The 20,297-nt window shown below is 42.6% G+C and overlaps 1 protein-coding gene across 4 annotated transcripts in view; it reads left to right on the top strand.

The window, feature by feature from the left end:
* The window catches only part of znf512b (zinc finger protein 512B), a 33,797-nt gene continuing 13,500 nt past the window's right edge, over positions 1 to 20,297 (top strand). For 2 of the 4 annotated variants that reach the window (XM_086124680.1, XM_086124657.1), the window contains exons 1-10: positions 2 to 441; positions 888 to 1,099; positions 4,304 to 4,438; positions 13,710 to 13,789; positions 13,953 to 14,081; positions 14,565 to 14,743; positions 14,834 to 15,111; positions 15,204 to 15,275; positions 15,360 to 15,494; positions 16,109 to 16,236. In XM_086124680.1, the coding sequence (XP_085980806.1) occupies positions 4,306 to 4,438; positions 13,710 to 13,789; positions 13,953 to 14,081; positions 14,565 to 14,743; positions 14,834 to 15,111; positions 15,204 to 15,275; positions 15,360 to 15,494; positions 16,109 to 16,236 (1,134 nt within the window). In that variant the 5' untranslated portion in view covers positions 2 to 441; positions 888 to 1,099; positions 4,304 to 4,305. Of the gene's footprint in view, positions 442 to 887; positions 1,100 to 4,303; positions 4,439 to 13,709; positions 13,790 to 13,952; positions 14,082 to 14,564; positions 14,744 to 14,833; positions 15,112 to 15,203; positions 15,276 to 15,359; positions 15,495 to 16,108; positions 16,237 to 20,297 lie in introns of all 4 variants that reach the window. The other 2 variants (XM_086124675.1, XM_086124666.1) reach the window with 2 other exon arrangements.

Below are 20,297 nucleotides of genomic sequence, written 5' to 3'. Positions count from 1 at the left end.
AAGAGGCAGCATGCTAAACTCGAAATGTAATAATTAAAATGACCGTGGCGTGGACTAGAAGATTCGGCGTGCTCCCTTCGAATGTGAAGCATGCTTTTTTTTCTCTCTCTTTTTTAATGGCTCAAATAGTTGGCAAAGCTTTTGAAGCCCTGGCCGTTTAACGTCAGGAGCGAACGCCGTTACGTCGGAAGAGCCCGAGCCGGGGGCACAGCAGCAACTTTACCCTCGCTGGAAGCTCCATTATGCAGCTCCTCCATATCGGAAATAACGATGGGAATAACAACTCTGACAACAATGACACCAAGTTGCCTTGAGTGTCGTCGCCACTGTCAAAGGTGACGTGCTTAGCTAAGCGTGTGACCCAGCACACATTAGTGGAATAGTGTACACGGCCTCGCGCGGAGACATCATATCCGTATTAAAAGCGAAAATAATCCCGAGGTAAGAAACCGAGGAGTGGCCGAAAAGCGAACGGCCGTCGGCGTTTCTCTTTATTTCCCTCCGCTTCGGGTCGCCTTACTCTCGTAAAGTGTCTGGCAGCCGTCGAAATTACCGCACATATCATAATTTGGTGGCTCCCTTTAGATCCAGCCAGCGCAAGTATTTTTGTTCTGCTTCTCCTCCTTCGTTATAAAGTCGCCATTTTGCTTCAGTGCCCGTATAAACCATCCGGTATTCCAATATTTTTCCTCCAGGAGTCGGGGATTTACGCATCTTTTCTGGCTATTTTTAGAGTGTTTAACGGCAAGCTTGGAGCGGTGCCTCGTGGTAAATACACATAGATGTCTCAAAGGAAGGGGGCACAGCCAGATTAAAATCTCCTGGATTTTTTTTTTTTAAACCCACGCGCAATTTGTCATTTTTTGCTTCTTTTCCCCCGGTTCAAGGAGGGCAGGACGACGCCCCCCCCCACCAGCAGCGTTGTGACCAGCCCTTGACACAGAGACACAGCAGGTGGGATTAGGATGTAACAAAAACATTGGCAGATAAACGCCCAATACGGTGCCTGTCTCCGGAACCCCCCTCCTCCTCACCCGTGGGGGCTAGCTGACCTGGGGCCAGCCGGTCGTGAGCTGTGGTTGAGCGGCCAGCGCTTCAGGTAGGTGTGGCTGACCACAGCTCGTGGAAGCAAGAAAAGTGCTACTTTCTTTCAATCTCTCATCGCTCTCTTGAGTCACACTAACATGGCAGCATGCCATGTGCATGGATAAATTACTTGTTTCCAGTTTGTCAGCAGATTGTGTGAGTGGATTTGAGTAGGAGTGTTGTGTCTAACCTACTTTATACCTACTGCTGTCATTCACTCCCTTTAAGTATATATATTTTTTTCTGAAAACATTCGATTGTGCTAAATATGTACTTAACTCCAATCTGAATAAGCATCAGATTTATTGTCCAAGTATGTAAAACGCATAAAGAATTCACATGCAGCTCATGTCATCATTTTTGTATGTATTACTTCATCAGACAAAATGAAATGAATCCATAGTATGACATTCATAAGGGAAACATAGTTTGAGTATATCTCAATATTTTTTTATATTTAACTTGTACGGTAGTTTACTTCCCGCGACCCTTGTGAGGATAAACAAATCAGAAAATGGATGGATGATAGTTTACTGCCTTATAAGCTAATGTTGCATCAGTACAATACATGTGCCGCGTAGCCATCAGAAATAACACAATACTGTACCATAAGTCAAATCAAGTACAACTTTGTTGTCAAATGCGCTGTATGTGCAACATACAGCACAGATGAAATTTCTTCCCTCTCAACCAGACAACATAAGTTGTGAATATTGGTACTTCTGGGGCAAAATGAAAAAAAAAAATCAACTCGGTGTCATGCGCGGCTGGAACACAGTGCAGCCTGCCCGTAAAACACCCAAATACAAAGATAAAGGGTGCAAGAGTTAGGGTAGGAATCCGTAACTGAAGTGTAGCATATGGAACATGTCTTGGGCTCCAAAGTTACAAACACTTCCCAAATCGGGCCATTACAAATGTATCCAATCGACCAAGCTATTTTACTGCATCACACTTCGCGTGTCAGGTAAAATTATTCTTGTAAATTAACTCAATAAATATGTTTGATTTGAGTCTGAATGTGTCTTTTGCCACATTTACAGCCATCTCACTTCACTTGCGATTAGCATTTCATATTCTTGATCGACCCCATTCATTGACGCCTGGTGCGCGCTATCCATCGCTTAGTTTGGCAACTGAGTGAACGCTTTATCCATTCATTCAATTATAAAAACTGTTGCGGATTTCAGTAAAACTCAAAACGGCCAGGGCCTCCAACTATCAAGCGATCACTTGCGTATAATGCAGAAGTTGATTTTATTGCGTGTACAAAAGCAAGTGGATCACTCTGAACAGTCCTGCCATATGACAGTTAGATCCTTGTACTTAAGTATTAGTCTTTGCAATAATGGATGGATATAGTCCAACTTTGTGGATCATCTATAAAATGGAAAGATTCATAACAGGAGTAAACACTGGCTCTGTCCAAATTCACAGGCTGTGTCTGTATTTTTGGCCGCATGACATCACTTCCGGCACGACCCGACCGCACGTAGTGTCCAAATTCAAATCGAGTACCTGTACTTTCTCCAGCATATCACTGACGATAAACAGAGGTGTAGATAAGCGGTCCACCAGTGCGCATGAGCACTGGAAATTGAATGTTGAGCTCTACTTCAAGTCTGTCGGCAAGCTTTTGCGCACTAAGAATATTTTAGTCTAGCCTCAATTCGATGTCAAGAGTAAGAGTGCTGATCACAGGGTCCCATACTGCGACTTAGAGGTGGGCAATTAATTTATTGAATGGGACATGCACTTCAATTGTTTTAAATATGAATTTAGTGTCTTTTTATAAAGTAGTGATTTGTATTGTTTTATTGAGCGACCACTGTACGGCCCATGTATCATGATGTTGTAATTGGGAAATACAAACTGAGACTGAAAAAAAGAAAACAAATGATTGAGTTAAATTAAAATGACACATCTATAGTACACATAGTAATTATAAAGTTTGCCCAGATTTGCTGTTTTATAGTTCATCCATGAGATTGGTGGATTGGGAAAAGAAAAAATATTACCAAACAACGTTTTGAGAACCACGCCCAATTGTTTGTTTATAAATGACATTTATTCTCGTACAGTATTAAAATTCGGGTTACAGTTACAGTTATGCCTTTTGCACTGCTGATAATGTACATACTCTGCATGACAAGGCATGAAACAATCACATTTTGGTGGCCTATAAAGGATACATTTCACAAAAACTCTCACTGTCCACATACTGTACTTCCATACTAAGTGCATACTCTTATTCTGTCCAAGCCTCTACAATCAAAATGTATTAACAACAACCTGAGTGACAATAGGTTCAACTGCAGTTCTTTTCACACCGAATGGTATGGCACGTAAACAGACGCTGAGTGGCCTCACAGAGTGACCCTTGGTGTGCTGCTGTAAATCATTATGGGGCTGACAGGAATGTGTGCTCGGAGAAAGTAGGTGGGATCGCTGTCAGTCCCACTTTGCATAATTAGTGATTGTCGGCCTTCATCCATTAGACTGCTCCCATGTCCGTGGCAAACGAGGGTTCAGCACCCAGAGCTTGTCGCTGACATATATCCTGTTATGGATGATGGCAATTCCAATTTAATAACACACAGGGGCCTTTTTAAGGCAAAAAAAAAAATGCTGTTTGCCTGCACTGGGACTTGACCGAGATGCGCAGCTGGCTGTCGTGAGGATCTTTGAACCCCTCACCTCCTTTACTCTGTTTGACTTACCCTTTATCTAATGGGCAGAACAGGGAGTTAGTGGAGTCGTGAGAATATTGATTTTTAAATCAAACATGGAAGGTCATAACCTCATTGCCATTACAGATTATGTGTGTGCCTCCAATCAGATAATGTTCACTCCAATTGCACTCTTGGATATACTGTACACGATTGTAGTCAAGACAGTATCATTCAGATTCAGAAAACTTTATTTATCCCCGTGGGGCAATTAGAGTTGTGCGAGAGCAGCTTATTATAGAGACAGTCAGAGCAAAGGAAAAACATAGGATGAGAGTAGGGCTGTAGGCTTAGCACTTGGGGTCTTGAGGTAGTGGTTCCAGCAACAAAACAGTATAGCACATCGAGCAGTATTGCACATCATTGCACAACACACATAAATACTATCACTGCTGTTTACATTGTTAACAGTATCAACAGGACTTCTGTTTTTGACACTTCCTGTGTCTGCCCCCCTCCCACCCTCGCCCCCCAATATATCAATGTAGGGATGGAAAACCCCAGTAGTACTAGGCTTGGGAAGCTGTCAACGCCAGGGCTGCCAAGGGGCCGGACCTCCAAGCATGGACATCCCCAGGAGCCTGTTAGAACTGTGCCATGCCCCGAAAACAACATCAAACATAGTAAGTGGCAAGCTGTTCCATTTCATTCAACCAAAACGATTGACAGTTTGTTTAAGAGGTGGGAACTGTGGGAGCTTTGTTTGCGTGGGTCAGTTCCTGGCAGAATTCCATTTAGGATCCAAGGCGACAATACGGTGCAACTTGTTTGTATGCAGCATGACATAGGCCCTGTTAGCCTTGACAAAAATGCTTCCTTGTGGTTATTACACCGCAAGTTACCATGACGACACATTCAAATATCACCGGACCGGCTTGTTGGCTCACAGCAAGAAACTTCTGAGTTCAAATCTGTCACGTCACTCCTTGGTGATTTAAAACTGGCAGTCATTGTGAGGGGGTTATCCATCTCCATATGCCAGACTGGTGATTGACTGCTGATCTGTCCAAGGTGAATCTTGTATCTTGCCCCAAGTCTGCCAGGATAGGTTGTTTCTCTGTGACATTACACAAGTTAAAGATTCTTAATGATGGATGACTGTTTACAGGGTTTACACTAGCTGTGGATTCTTGATGATTGATTGGTAGCACCCTGTGCACTATTTTAATCTTTTGATTCTGGAAAGCAATGCCAACAGTGGTTTAGACCTCCACTTTGTCTGTTAACACATGGAGAAAAAAAACACATACACACACACACATCAAACAAAATTGTATATGTAAAACTGAAACCACAAAGTCTCTAATGTGAAACAGTATTATGTCTGTGATGTCTTTGCAGTTCTGCTGAATGTATGCACAAAAAAATAATAACAATAATAATAATAATAATAATTAATTGTGACTGTGACTGACTGGTGACCAGTTCAGGGGGTAGTGCGCCTTTCGTCCAAAGTCACGCTCCAGCAACTCCCGCGACCTTCTTTAGGATAAGCGGTGTTGAAAATGGATAGAATTCATTGTGCTTGGTCATTAGACACTTGGTTTTTTTAACCTGCGCCAAATGACCAAATAATATGAAGTGACATACGATAAAAATCATATTCATTTACAGTTACGATGTGTTAACATGTTATAGATGTTTATATTATCCTGTACTGTCAAGTGTGAAAATATGTTGTTTTTAATATGTCTAACCTCAACTGGCTGCCACTCTCAGATTACTGGCCACATTGTCCCCATTAGCTATATTTTGAGGGTCAAAACACAGACACGGGCCTGGTAAATAGATTTCAGACTGCCCTGCAAATGAGTTTTGCTCCAAGCCATCTGAATGGAGATCGAGGAATATAAACATAAATTCGCCAGTACTACAGAATTGAGTAGTGTCCAATAACCAGCATTACTTTTTTTAATGGGGTGATGTCGAGTTGGAAAACTGGGGCTGTTCTAATGACCCAGTTGTTTTGGCTGCTACAATACCCCCCCCCCCCCCCACACACACACACACACACTCCATACATGTGCAGCGCTAATACCGCTGCACAGGAGCACGGTGCTTCCATTTTTTTAGGTTAATGGGCTGCCCTCAAGGATGGATTGTGATGCATGTGAGGCTGTGTGTTCGTGTATGTGCTTATGCATGTTTGTGTTTGGGCTGACTTGTCATTTATGGGCAGTTGACAGATTTGCAAATCTTCCTTTGCGAGACAACTAAAATATCAGTAACACATCGTGCTGAATGAATTTCTCAGACTACTTTCATTTTATGTAAAAAAACAACCAAACACTGATTCACACATTCAATATACGTTCTCCAAGAATACTCCCCCTGACCCCCAAAAAATTACAATTGTAAAAGAAGAAGAAAAAAATGCAAATAAACAAATTTGCAATTATGTGAATCCCTGGTTGCTGAGCCGCGAGTATGCATTGGTCAACTATATCACGATACTTGGCCGTGAAAGATTAACGTCGTCTCTGAATTTTTGGATTCAAGTGAGAATGAGTCATAGCATATTCCGATGATGATCACGTGATCACTTCGGGTCATTTCGGGAAACAACAATCGATCGACGCCATGCTGGGCAAGCGGTACTACTCTTAGTGAAACCAGATTTTTCTAAACCTGTGCAGGTGACCCATATATGTTCTTAGTGTTCTGTTTATTCGAAAATACATTGCTATAAACAATAAACATATTGCTGAGCGGGCATTAAATCCACCGTGAATCCCCTGCTGAACGGAGAAAAAATCCGTAAAAACGGCTAAATTAGCCCTCAAAAGTCCTTAAAAGGTCCATAAATAAAAAGTAAGTGGAAGAATGGGAACCCCGTTTTCTCCGGGTATTCTGGTTTCCTCCCACATTCCAAAAAACATGCATGGCAAGTTAATGGAACGCTCTAAATTGTCCTGAGGTGTGACTGTCATTGTGAATGGTTTGCTGTTTGTCTATATGTGCCCTGCGTTTGGCTGGCAACCAGTTCAGGGTGTACCCCGCCTACTGCCCAAAGACAGCTGGGATAGGCTCCAGCATGCCCGTGACCCTCATGAGGATGAGCGGATTAGAAAATGGATTGGATTTTTATACTGCAAAAAACACAACCTGCAAAAATTAAAGTAACTACACAGAAGTAATATTTTCATCAAAGGCTTACACAATACAGCCGAAAGATGCCACAGCAAATATGAAATAATCCTTGCAATTGATGGGGCTCTATCATGAATATACAGGGCTAGCGGGCCACCACCCAAAAATACTTTATATGAGACCCTGCTCATATCGCAAGGAACCATATGCATGAATATAAAGTCGAGATTAAAGACGCAAGGCTGGCTGTTTGGTAGATAGACAGAAATAGACTGTTCAAAACATGAATTTACATTCCACGCTGCAGTTAACGAGTCTTGTTTGGCTGTAAAACTGCTCTTCAATTGAAATGTCTTTGTTTTCAAAGAAAGTTAGTTAAAGGTGTAGGTTTTCCCAACATTAAAACACAATTTATATTTACCGTACAAATATGTTTGTCTAAATTGGCTATGCACATTTTAATTCTCAGTCCACTGCTTTACGAGGGAGAATTTAGAATTCTAAATTGGATGTCAAAATCTTGTGGAAAGTCAAATAATTTACCTATGCCCGTAATTACAAAACTTTGTGTGATGTTACCAAACCTCTGTGCAGTTTCTTGAAATGCTTTTTTTAATGTGTCATTCTCGTGCCACTCTGTCTCCACAATGATTCGATCACGATTATTGAATGTCAGACAACGGAACAAGGTGTACAAAGTCCATTTGTGATTATTAGAGAAGGTGCTTACTCATGAGGCGAGATGCTGCTGCTGCTTTTATTTTATTTATTGCCGATATAAATATGCTGCCATTTGTGTGTGCGTGCTCTTAAGCGGCAGCCAACTTCAGTGACTGCAGGACATCGTTCATGTGCCATCTGCTGACCCTGCGTATTTGAAACCGGTTTCTCTGCCATCCTCTGCCTGCATTTATTGTCCAGTTCTCATCACATACAGCGGAACCTCCAAGGTCAAACACAATCCACTCCATTTCACTGTGCCAGTTGACTTCCAAGTTGCATTTTCAAAACAAATGTTCCCATAGAAAATAATCTGAAGACAGTTATTTTTTTTCAATAAAAACGTACCACCTGTTGCTGAACCTAACCCTTAATTCATAAATATTACAAAATCTTAGACTTAATGCGATCAGGCCTTTTAGAGTCGACCGGTGATTAGTGAGTTTGAAAAAAACAATACTCGGTCAGCAATTCGATCAGAAGCTAGGGCAACATAGCTATTTTAACAACTTGTAAATTTTACTCTCCAGTCAACCCCCGCCATAGTGAAAATGCATTGGGGGAAAAAACAAATTTTACCTGCCCACATCCCAAAATCTTCAAACAAACCCTGCTGATTAAATGAAATATAGTCTACAAAATGTATATTTATTATTATTATTATTATTATTTTAACCTGATGTGCCAGGGAAAAAGCAAGGGCAGATTCTGAATCAGCACCCAAAAAGTAAAAAAAAAAATGAGTTGACCAGTGTTGTTATTAATAGTTATCACAGAACAATACTAGTATGGAGAAAAATGGGGTTGTGAGAATTATTATTGCAGATTTGTGACACCAGCCATGTGTTGAGCTTGATCAGCCATTTATTTGTCACAGCGATTATATTACAAAATAGAGCATTTCGTTTCCATCTCTGCTCGTTCACATTTGCCTTCTGTCGCCAGCATTAAAATGAACGCATACTGAATATGGACAGTAACTCAAGTGCTCCTGAGTGAACATCAGGAAATTCACTATTGGCCCTGGCTCAAATGAGCATCTGGCAAAAGATACAGCTTCCAGGGTGGTGGAGTATGCAGCTGATGTCGAAGGCTCTTAGAATCAGTGCCAATCTGAAGAGACCATTGAGGCCCTGTGAATTACCAGAGGAAGAGGCAGGGATCCGAAACCCAAGCTCTTTTATTTGAAGCATGCGCTGTACGTTACATGTGCTAGAACTGAGCCACAGGTGCACTCTCAAAGTGCTGCTCTCTTCACAAAAGCTTTTGTCTAACAGCAGGGCTTAACCATTTGAACTAATGAAGCTGTGGTCGAAAGAGTTAAAACAACGTGAATTCGACCCATATGAGTTGCTTCTTTCCTGCAGTGACATCTTAATCCACCCAAGCGATCTCCGTATCCTGTCTCGAATTTTAGATGTTCTGCATTGGAAGCAAGGTTAACTTTAGCCTTCTGTAGCTGACCAGGCAGTTCTCTTTAAAATGTCTAAAACGCGCTGTTTTGGGGTTCGGTGGGCAGAACTTGTCATACTAGTAGAACTTTAGCCCTTTGAAAACAAAAAAAGTTTTGTTGTTTGTCCCTGGTCAGTCACGTATTCTCTCATAAGAGGTCAACTTTGACGGAAAGTTGTGAGACTAGATCTTCGTTCCATACAGCTGTGCTGGTGTCATTTGTATGCGTCTTCCACACAGCAGTACCATTCTAATCCGACGGGGGAGATCTAGACAATGGCTCATGTGTGAGTGCTCGCAGAGAAAAACAAATCTGCATTCTGTTACTGTTGTGTGAGTGTGTGGGTGCATGCGTGTGTGCACGTGTGGTGAAACCGTGTTGGGAGCAATTGCAGGCGTAGCTAGGAGAACTCGGGTTATATGAGAGCATCAGACAGCTGCCAGGACCCCTGGGTCCTGGCACCTCTCTCGCACAAAAAAAGCACTTTATATCCAAACACATACTGTAGATGTGTAATTGTTATTTCCATTTAAAGTGAAAAAGGATTTTTCTTCACGAACTTAAAAAAAAAAAAAGTTTTTTCACTTTCAAAAATGAAGGACCTGTTCTCTTTAACTGAAGTCCCTCTCGTAAATCGCTGGCGTCAGGCCAAAACCTCTTATGTCACAATTTGGGAAATGGAAGATTTTTCCACAAATGTATACTGTTGCTCAAGTCCACACTTGTGGGTGTTACTTTTAACCACAAAAGTGTTGAAAATGGCTTGTGCTCTTGGACGATGTAATGTTTTTGGGTGAACAAGCATGCCGTTTTGGGGCGTCTCCTGAAAAGTGATGATTTTGGAGGAACTGCGATTCCGCCCAATGCCAGTGTAATGTAATCTAATAAATCAATCAGGGCTGCAACTAACAATTGTTTCAATAATCAATTAATCTGTTGATTATTCATTTGATTAATAAATAATTTATGAAAAAAATGCAATGATTTCAAATTGACTGAAGTGACCACTTGAAATTATGAATGAAGACGCAGCGTTTCAATTGGGCATCAATAAGACAGTGGTGGCTTCGGCCATCCATTATGGCATTGTCAGGCAGCATCTCGGCCCGGGACAGAAAGAGACTGGAGCGACTGGTCAGGAAGGCCAGTTCTGTCCTGTGCTGCTCCCTAGACACTAGGGAAATAAAAAAGGATATCTTATCTTATTTTATAATCTGCTCTCTCAATGAGCAGCATCAGCAACTTCAACGTTCTGCACCGTGGAAACTGCACAATAAACAGAAAAAAATGCCAGTTTTTTTCTTTGTAGTTCTACAAGTAGTTTACAAACTAACATGTTTACAAAACAATCATCTTGACCCAATACAAATCAGATGAAATATGAAATGCTTCTGACATTCTGACAAGCGTATCACATTTTTCCTTCAAATGAAGCATAATACAGTGCCAAGAATATATTACTTCCATGTAACACATAGTATTTACCCTTTTCCTGATTTCTGTGTTCTTTGCATATTTATCACACAGCTGGACATGCCCGGTGTAAACAGTATGCAACACCCGCACAACTTATATGTGCGCTGTGACGACTGAGAGAGAACGCGGCTGACATAATAAAAGCGCGACACAGAGACTGAGTGATAGAATAATCGCATGACACAATGAATCAAGAATAAAATCTATTGCCAGCGATTTTAAATAGCGATTTTATCTTGATATTATCCATTTGTTGTTGCAGCCCTAAAATCGATTAATTACTCGTTCCTGACGGTTCTCGTCCTCGCTCTTGTCATCCCTGATTTGGTTTCCACGGCTGAACAGCTGCATAGATACAGTGCGCAGACAGCTGGGAGCAAGTCGTTCCCTGACATTAAATGAACAGCTGTTTTATCCCTTTGACTTGTGTCTGAGGGCCGAGATTTGGATGAGAAACAGGCCTGCTTTCTTTCAGCTGGGACAATGGCTGAGTGTGCCCATCAGACTCGAGTAACAGCAGCGAGGCTGACTACGTTTTGTTGACTCGTATATATTTCATGCGTACCAAGTGCTCTGCCTGTGTTTACTTGACTGTTCATTAAATGGATCCACTAATCTAATTGTAACTACATCGCTGCAAAGAGGTTTTTGATCATGCTAACTATGACTTATCTTATTCCCATAACAACGAGAATATATCTTCCTCAGGAGCGGATTGTGTTAATTAGGACCTTATTTTTCGAGACCTTTGTTTTGTGAGATAGGAATGCATGCTCAATTTCCTGCTCAGCACAACAGCTGCATCACCAACTCCAGCTGCGACTCAGACACCAAGAGAAACTTGCTTTGTTGCCCGGAGAACGTCCTCTTAAATAATAAAGATAATTTTCATGCACACACAACCACACATTTTTGCATTCCTTCCGTGTGTCATTGTGTTCTACTAGTACTGTATGTCTACTCGGGCTCTATTTTTGTGCCCGGCGCAAGTCCAGCACAAAGTTCCGTCTTTTTGTGTGCATTGGTGGAGTTTCTTCCTTTTGTTATTCTTGCAGACGTGCACAGTTACAAATGGCTGCTTGCGCCGTTGCTGGCATGAACACAGACGCAACAGGGTGCAAAGTGTGTATATAACGAAGCACAAGCAGACCTCCATTGGTGGATGATGCAAATTTGGCCAGGGCGATCACAAGTGACCGCCTTCGAACCCAATCGTTTTTGTCCGTGTGTGTCAACTGAAGAGTAGAGGGTGTGGATATTTTTTGGAAGCAGCTGTCTTGATCGGCCACTCATGGTACATACTGCTTTGCATTTTGGCTATTCAGACGACATACTTCTCTACTTCATCCACTGGTAGGCTCGCATCCTGTAAACATTATAATTGTGATTTTCTTGAGGTATTGTTTTAAATCGCCTTATCTATGTAGTCGAGTGTGTGGATATTTTCTTGAGCGGCTGCCTTGACTGCCCATACTTGTGTGCACCTTGGCTGCCGAGACTCATGCACCACTATTTAACCCACGTAGGCCTGCATGTCACTGGTGTTGGGTTGGAACCTCCTAAATTGCAGTTTGGTCAATTTCATATTTTCTCACAAATCTATACTGTTGGTCCAGACGTGCGGGTGGTATTCATAATTATTGACCAATCTAAAGTGTTGAAAAAGGCTTGCTCTTGTTGACGATGCAATGTTGAACAAACAACCTGTTTTGGGGGTCTTCTGAAAAGTGATTATTTTGGGGGTATGAGGATTCGGTCAGACACTAGAAATGTATGATTGTGAATTTTATTCAGTATTTTTTTAGGCCACCACAGCTCGCCTCAGGCTACCACCCAAAAATGCTTAATGTCGGACCCTGCTCAGTTTCTGTCCTGGTCATTAATTAAAGATGAGTGAATTTTATCCATAACCTGAATGGTGATAAAATGTGGGAAATTAGTGAGTTCGAAGAATGTTATATATCCTTGATGGACAGGGATATTTAAGAATGTGTGTCAGGGGTAAGGTCTTTATGGTAGTGTAAACTTTTTCCAGCAGAAAAACAATCAGTGTATTCATTGCCAAAATCCTCATTCCATTTTTATAATCCCGGTAGTTACGCTGAGTGCTCTGAACCAGTTTAGATGCTACCACAAATGAGTCTGCATTTGTGCCTCTTGCCAATGAGTGTGTACGATGTGACATGACCTGTTTTACATAATATTACTGTTCCTCATCGCAAGCTTTCAAAGTCTTTGTTCCCTTTCAAAACAAGCCGTTCTTTTTTTCTTTTGAAGTTGTTTCCTTTAGACATTGTCTACAGCTGATCTGGCTGAATTTTGCTTTAATATGCAGTCACTGTGAAGTTTAGCGATGTTGGTGCTTGGAAGCTGACATCAGGTTGGATCGTACACTAGTTTGGGGTGCAGTAAATCAATCGGATCAACTCGTACCTGCAGCGCTGTCATATAGCATTCTGCTTGGTCAAAATAAGAAGTCATCAGCAACAAAGATTCCTGCATGCAAACCCTTTGCCTGCTTGCCTTCCTTCTTCTCCCTTCATCAACACACTCCTCCCACAAAAAATATGCACTATCTACAGTTCCCCTTTATCTGGAGCACTAGACTAAATGGAGAACAAGGCTGATTGATCAGAGATAATTGTAACAGAGCAGAAAGCACTGGTAACTGTACACCATTGCGATTTGATTGTCATGTTGGTAGAAATCATGAGTTGGGAGGCAAGGGAGAGGAAGACTCTAGACATTGCAAAAGCGGCAATGAAAGCAGCAGTCGTGAGGGGAGAATGAAGCTGAAGCACTCCTTTTTTTGTGCACTGCTGCGTCAAAGGTTCACACCAGCACTAGCGATTCAGCGCTGATCTTTTGGGTTCAGCAGACAGCCTTTACTCAGTCTGAACTCTCAAAATTAAAGCCAAACATACATGTACTGTGTTAATATGTTTGCGCTCAGAACCAATTTCTATTTTCATAACCAATGAAATGTCAGACTAATCAAGCCGAGAATTGCAGCATACATGTTAGAGCTGAATGAAATTGTTACTCCTATTCCACTGACCACCTCTGTTATTTAACTTTCAGTGTCCTGAATGATTCACCAGTTTTATGCAGCGATAACACAAGATTTATTTATTTATGTTTTCGTACTTTGCCAGCGTCTGTGTGTGATGAGGCAGCAGAGGGCAAGAGGAAAGGTCGTCGTAAAGCAGATGAGCAGGAACTGAGAAACATCCCTGTGAGTAGCCCTCTTTGAACTGAATGAGGGTTTGTAGTGGTCGTCATTTGTTTGCTCAATGTGGCTGCCTTATATGAATTTGTATCATATACAATGTAGCGCCAAACATCTTGCATTTACAGTATTAAATGCAAAAGTATATTCTTCTCCTCTCCTCAAACAGGCCCACTTGATCGTCCAGTGGAAGGAAGAGTTTAAGCGTCGCTCCAGAGTTAAATGTCCGTGTTCAGGCTGCTGGTTAGAGTTTCCCAGCATCTATGGTGTAAAGTACCACTATCAGCGCTGCCAGGGGGTAAGCCTCTCTCCTCTCTCTACCTACATAGTAATATTCAATGAGCACTGTACAGTGATCCCTCGCTACTTTGCGGTTCGTTTATCGCGGGTTCAGTGCATCGCAGATTTTTTCAAACATATTAACATGGAGTACATGTAACACTTACATATACATGGAGTACAGTACTGTATATGTTGCTCTATGTGACTCGCTGTTGTTTTGCAGCTTCTCGCGGACCGTTTGCGGACTTTAAATTTTTTTTTTTTTTTGTTTATGTTAATTGGACGCGACTTCGCAGATTTTTGTTTATCGCGGGTGGTTTTGCTCCCCATTAACCGCGATAAACGAGGGATTACTGTACTACACATTCACAGCAGACTGACACTGACCACGTTTGCGCAAAGAAAAGCTATTAGATGTGCGTTCTCTAAATTCCCTGTCTTTGTGTCTGTGGCTGTGTGTGTATGTTTTATTTTTTTTGTTTGTTTGTTTTTTTCCCAGACCACAGTAGCTGAGAAGAAGAGTCACGGCTGTCCGTATTGTGAGGCAGCGTTTGCAACAAAGGTACGCCTACAGAAGCACATGCTTTGGAACCATCCAGACAGGGTTAGTTTGGAGTCAAAGGATGAGCAACTTGATAAGCTTCAGAAGACCCCTGTCAAGTTCAACACCGTAAAAAGGTAAACAACATTTACAGCTCAAATTGTCAAGTCAAATCGTATTTGTTATGCCATACTGTATTGCTGACTTTCCTTGGTGTGTTAATTCAGGCCCCTGGATAACAACCCTCCATCCCCAGTGTTCTTCAAAGTGAAAAAAACCCTGGAGGTGTCTAGCCCCTCTCACAATGGAGAGCTGACCCACCAGAGGAGTGAGAGGAAACGGCACAGCCAGCCGTCAGTGCAGAGTCACCAGTCCCAGTCAGCCCAGCCTCAGTTTGAGCAATCGCAGTCACAAAGCACATCCTCTGATGCAGGGGGTAGTGAAAGTGAATGTGGCAGCCTACCGCCGTCTCACCCTGATGAAGACCCAGAACGAATGAAACACAGTAAGATGAAAGTGTTTCAATATTCACTGCATGCTTATACTGTAAGTGCTTGACCTTTTTTGCCTATTCCTTTATGTGATTTCTTGAGCAAGGACGGAAGCAGAAAACACCGAAGAAGTTCACTGGAGAGCAGCCTTCGATCTCCGGAACATTTGGATTGAAAGGTATTGACAAAAATATCGATTTCAACTCTGTTCCAGATATGTGAAGAGCTGACTTCCAAACTACCGCGTATTTGTGTGCTGCAGGTATGACAAAAGTGGAGGAGAAGCTCAAGGCAAGCCGCGCGAAGAGGCCGGACGGGAATGGATTTAGCGAGTTGCCTCACAGAAGACCAACTTCGAATCAACACTTCGCTAAACACACAGCCAGCACCAGTTCAGGTGAAGGATTTATTTTGTCTAACGTTTTCCGAAGATGGGGTTTATCTTTGCCAAAATTTCTTAAAACAGTTTGTACTTTGAAATCTGATTCTTTTGATTTTGAATCTGAAACTTTTGAATGACTTTAACACACCACAGCCACAACAAACTCAGTGAGCATAGCTTATACATTATTTTAAATAGCTCTATTAAGTTCATGAGTGCAACATGATTATGTAATCTTCATTCATATCAAATATTGTATTTACTCTTGCCTGCTTGCTGCCCATAAAAAAATAAAATGTAAGCCGTTTCTTGCAAAAGAAAAATGGGATCTTGTTTGTAACCAGTAGGAGGCAGCGAGGCTCTTTTTTGTAACTATCCTGCTATTGTTCAAAAGTACAATCTCTAGAAAGCAATAAATATAAACTGACACACAACAGCCAAATGTGCATTATCATCATTAGTCATGAAACCAGAGTCTTACTGACACAAAGCATACCTCAGCCGGTGAGGAATGAAAGTCATCCAAAAGCAACAGCAACAAAACCTGCAAAGTGACAAATCCTCAGCTTCATACGACAAATATTTGATTTGCTCACTCATAGCGAAATATAATGGGGTTTTTTTTCTAGATACAGTTCCTGACATTCAGTGGCAGAAGGCAATTTCAGAGCGAGGTGAAGTGGTGTGCCCCACCTGTTCCATCGTCACCCGGAAAACACTCCACGGCCTGAAGAAACACATGGAGATTTGCCAGAAGGTCAGAAGACGGAGGGAGGGATTTGTAACTCCATTTGCAAAATATTTGCAGCTTAGAAGCAATTACATTGCATCAAAGTTTAAAGAGCATATGGGGAAAAAAACACTGCTTTTGTGATATCGCAATATTCAAGACCCATATTACATATGTTTTTCATGCTGCTGTACTTTTCAAGTTACATCCAAAATTTCTGTCTAAAAGCTGACGCTAGTGACATACTTTGGTTTTGTTATGCAAACTATCTCACCATGGATAAGTGAACAGATCTGTATTGTGCATAACTCATTGCAGGAGTTGTACTGGGGTTTTTATACTCTTAATTAGACCTCAGAATGATTCAAATATTACTCTTGGCTATAAACGTTCCAAAACCCCGACATAAAATTAAATGTCTGTTCCCTAGGTCAGCCGATAGAAAGCTGTTGTATGTGCTGCTGGAAATTCTGCCTAGACACACACACACACACACACACACACACACACTTCTTTCAATTACAATTCCAACGATGGCCAACTACATTTCTAATGAACGTGGATAAAGAGACAAGTTTCCAAACACCCAATTAAAAAATAGACAAAAGAACATCTGAATAAAGTGTTATTTTGGAAGGAGACTCTTTTTCAGTGGATGAGATCTTGTCCTTCACACTTCCTCACTAAAAGTTAAAGCGCAAAATGTTCTTATGTTTGCTTTGTGTGTTATTTCTTCATAAGTATATATTCACTAATTGTTTATACTGTAGTTTATTTTCAACCATGCACCAATTGAAATTAGAAAATTAGGGGGAATGATTAAAAATGTGTGTGTGTGTGTATAAAGAAAAAATATATACAGTATATATATACACATATATACAATACATCAGTCTTCCTCAACTGGCGGACCGCGATCCACGACCGGACCGCCGACCTCCTCTGTCCAGACCCTCGGCAAATTGTATAAAATAATAAATTATAAAGTGATTTTTATGTTATACAGTTTATATTTTTGGACTATAATCTGCGCATTACCGCGATCGCTTGTTAAAATTACATGCTGATTTATATAGCGCTTTCACAACAGCGGCAGCTGTAACAAAGCACTCAACAAAACAGTTAACATAAAGCTCCTCTCTCCTCATCCTCAACTTCAGCAGCCATCCATCCAGCCGCACCAACGCCGACTGTCCAACAGCGCCAACATAGCCACTGAACAAAACGGGGTTGTGAAAAATGCTGCCCATTACAGGCGCAAAAAACACAAGCACAGGGGCGGTTCTGGATCAATTTCACTGAGGGGGCCGGGCTGGGGCCAGGGGTTTTGATGGGGGGGCACATTCAACCCAGGGCTAAAAAGACAGATTCGAAATCTTATTTGACTTTTTATTTCTTCAGACTTTGAAATTGTAGTCATAACATTACAGTGATGAGAAAAAAACAGTATTAGGAGGGCTAAAATAACAATACGCCGTGTCCATCTGTTGAGAATATTCAAGCCAGGGGATGATATGGTACCAGCCTGCCGGGGACAAAAATTGCACATACACTGAAGCTAGATGTTTTACATGCATATAATTATCCAAATTTTAAAAGGCAATGTCTTATATATTGATCCTGTTAAATTAAAATAAAAATAAAAAGGGAGACTAAAAAAGTTGCGCACACACACACACACGCGCGCACACACACACACGCTCGCGCACACACACACACGCAAATAGCACTCGTGTCGTGGTAATTTCCTTCTCTGCGGACTGCTTCTCATTTTCCCGCTCATTTTTAAATGGCGCAGCGCACTAAAGGGTCCGACTAGAATGTTAAATCACGCACTTTGGTTCCACCTTTCGCGTCGGCGACTCGGCACGACTGCGTAATCTGCGCTCGGAGGGGGGGCCACAGGGGGGGCCAGAATCGGTGCTACAGGGGCACTGGCTCCCGTTGGCCCCCCCCCCAGAACCGCCACTGCACAAGCACCCCAGGTCTGTCCAGTACCGACAGTCAATGGCGCCGACATTCCTCCCAATCAAAATCTGTGCTGGTACAGGCGTGCTGCCGAGAAGGCGCAACCACCAAGCACAGATACTTCTCCTTTGACGAATGTCGTGGCCAAAAAGCGCTGAAAACGGTCCATATCAGGTCCACACGATGAAACGACAAACAACATGTGACAAAACAAAAGACAAAAACACCAAAAAAGAACAAAAAAGCAAGGCTCTTGAAGAGCACTTGCCGAAGGCTGACTACTCGGTATATACACAACTGAGCTATTAGTGGCTGGATAGCTCAGTTGGTAAGGCATGACGTGGTTCAAATCCCGCTTGGGGCAAAAAAAAAAAAAAAAGAGCACATAACACCATCCAGTGTGGGTCCTTGAGCAAGATCCTTCACGCTAATGCCGACCTCATACAACGATGAGAGAAAATAAAACTTATGACATGCCGGCCAAACAAGGTCTGCGTCAGGGGCTGGGGAACCAGAGCACCTTGATGAAAAATGGGCTACTGGAACAAAGCGGAGATGGGCGAGATGCGACAACATGGCTCTGTTGGAATGCTACTACTCAAGCAACCCCAGTCAGAGGGGTTAAATGCAGAGAATGTGGGCTAAATGGTTACTTCGAAACCTACAGTCACGGTTGACCACGAAACAACTAGTAGCTCAGTGTTCCAACAAACGGCAACTGCTGTCAGAACTTGAGATTGATGAGGTACAACGCAGGTTCCATGGTGAAGGGCCCCAGGCTGCCAGATCAGAGGAGGAGGTCATACCAGAGATTGGGAGGCAAGCCCTAATGAATGCAGATGATGAGATTGAGAGGCCAGCCCCAATGAATGAAATGCTGAGCGAGGCAGCAACTGACCTGAGAGCTAAGATCATGGCGAGAATGAAAGCTAGACCTAGAAACCGATTACAACGGCTATGTGAAGTACCACCTGAAAGCCTCATGGAAAGTGTGAATGCAGCACTGAGGGCGATCCCTACCATAACGGTCACAGAAACCAATGAGCTGATATACGCTTCAGCATCAGTGATCCTAGAGATGCTCAGCTATAAGAGCCATGGAAGCCATGAGATACGTTACCCACCATGGAAAAGACGGTTGGAGGCTAAGATCAAGGCGGCTCGGAAAGATGTGAGTCAATTGACGGAGGCCCAGAGAGGTGTGATGAAAAGGCCGATACCCGAGAGGTACATCCAGAGGACCATAACTGAAGCACTCGAAACTGCCAAACAAAAGCTCCAAACCTTGTCCAGCCGCCTAAAGCGGTACACGAAAGAGAATGTGGCCAGACGAATAAACAGGCTGTTCGCAACACAGCCTGCAAAAGTGTACGCTCAGTGGCAGGGTCCTAACAACAGAGCTGACCCACCAAGACTGGAAACTGAAAGGTACTGGAAATGCATATGGGAGAAGGAGGTTGCACATAACAGCAGTGCACAATGGCTGGAGACCCTGAGAGAGGAGCACAGCAACCTCCCTGAACAGAACCCAGTTACCATAACAGTGGCAGACATACAGGAAAGAGTCTCAGATATGAAGAACTGGACAGCACCACGCCCGGACATGGTCCACACCTACTGGCTAAAGAAACTCACAGCACTCCATGAGCGCCTAGCAGCACAAATGAACCAGCTGCTGAGGGATGGGACTCACCCAGGATGGCTAACCGAAGGGCGAACGATCCTGATCATGAAGGATCCCTCAAAGGGTGCAGTCCCATCCAACTATCGGCCAATAACCTGTCTCTCCACAACATGGAAGCTCATGTCAGGCATCACATGGACACATGGATCAATACATGAGCGAAGCACAGAAGGGCATTGGTAGAGATACCAGAGGAGCCAAACATCAGCTCCTAGTTGACAGAACAGTCGCACAAGACTGCAGGTCCCGACATACCAACCTGTGCACAGCCTGGATTGATTAGAAAAAATGCCTATGACTCGATGCCACATACATGGATCACTGAATGCTTGGAGTTGTATGAGGTGAACAGAGCCTTCGTTGCAAACTCGATGAGGATGTGTAAAACCACACCTGAAGCCAATGGCAAGCCACTTACCCAAGTGTCCATCAAATG

The sequence above is a fragment of the Hippocampus guttulatus genome, chromosome 1, assembly GCF_054856545.1.
Source record: "Hippocampus guttulatus isolate MCC_2025c chromosome 1, RoL_Hgut_1.0, whole genome shotgun sequence".
NCBI classification, from domain to species: Eukaryota; Metazoa; Chordata; class Actinopteri; order Syngnathiformes; family Syngnathidae; genus Hippocampus; species Hippocampus guttulatus.
This window is presented reverse-complemented; position numbering and strand designations above follow the sequence as displayed.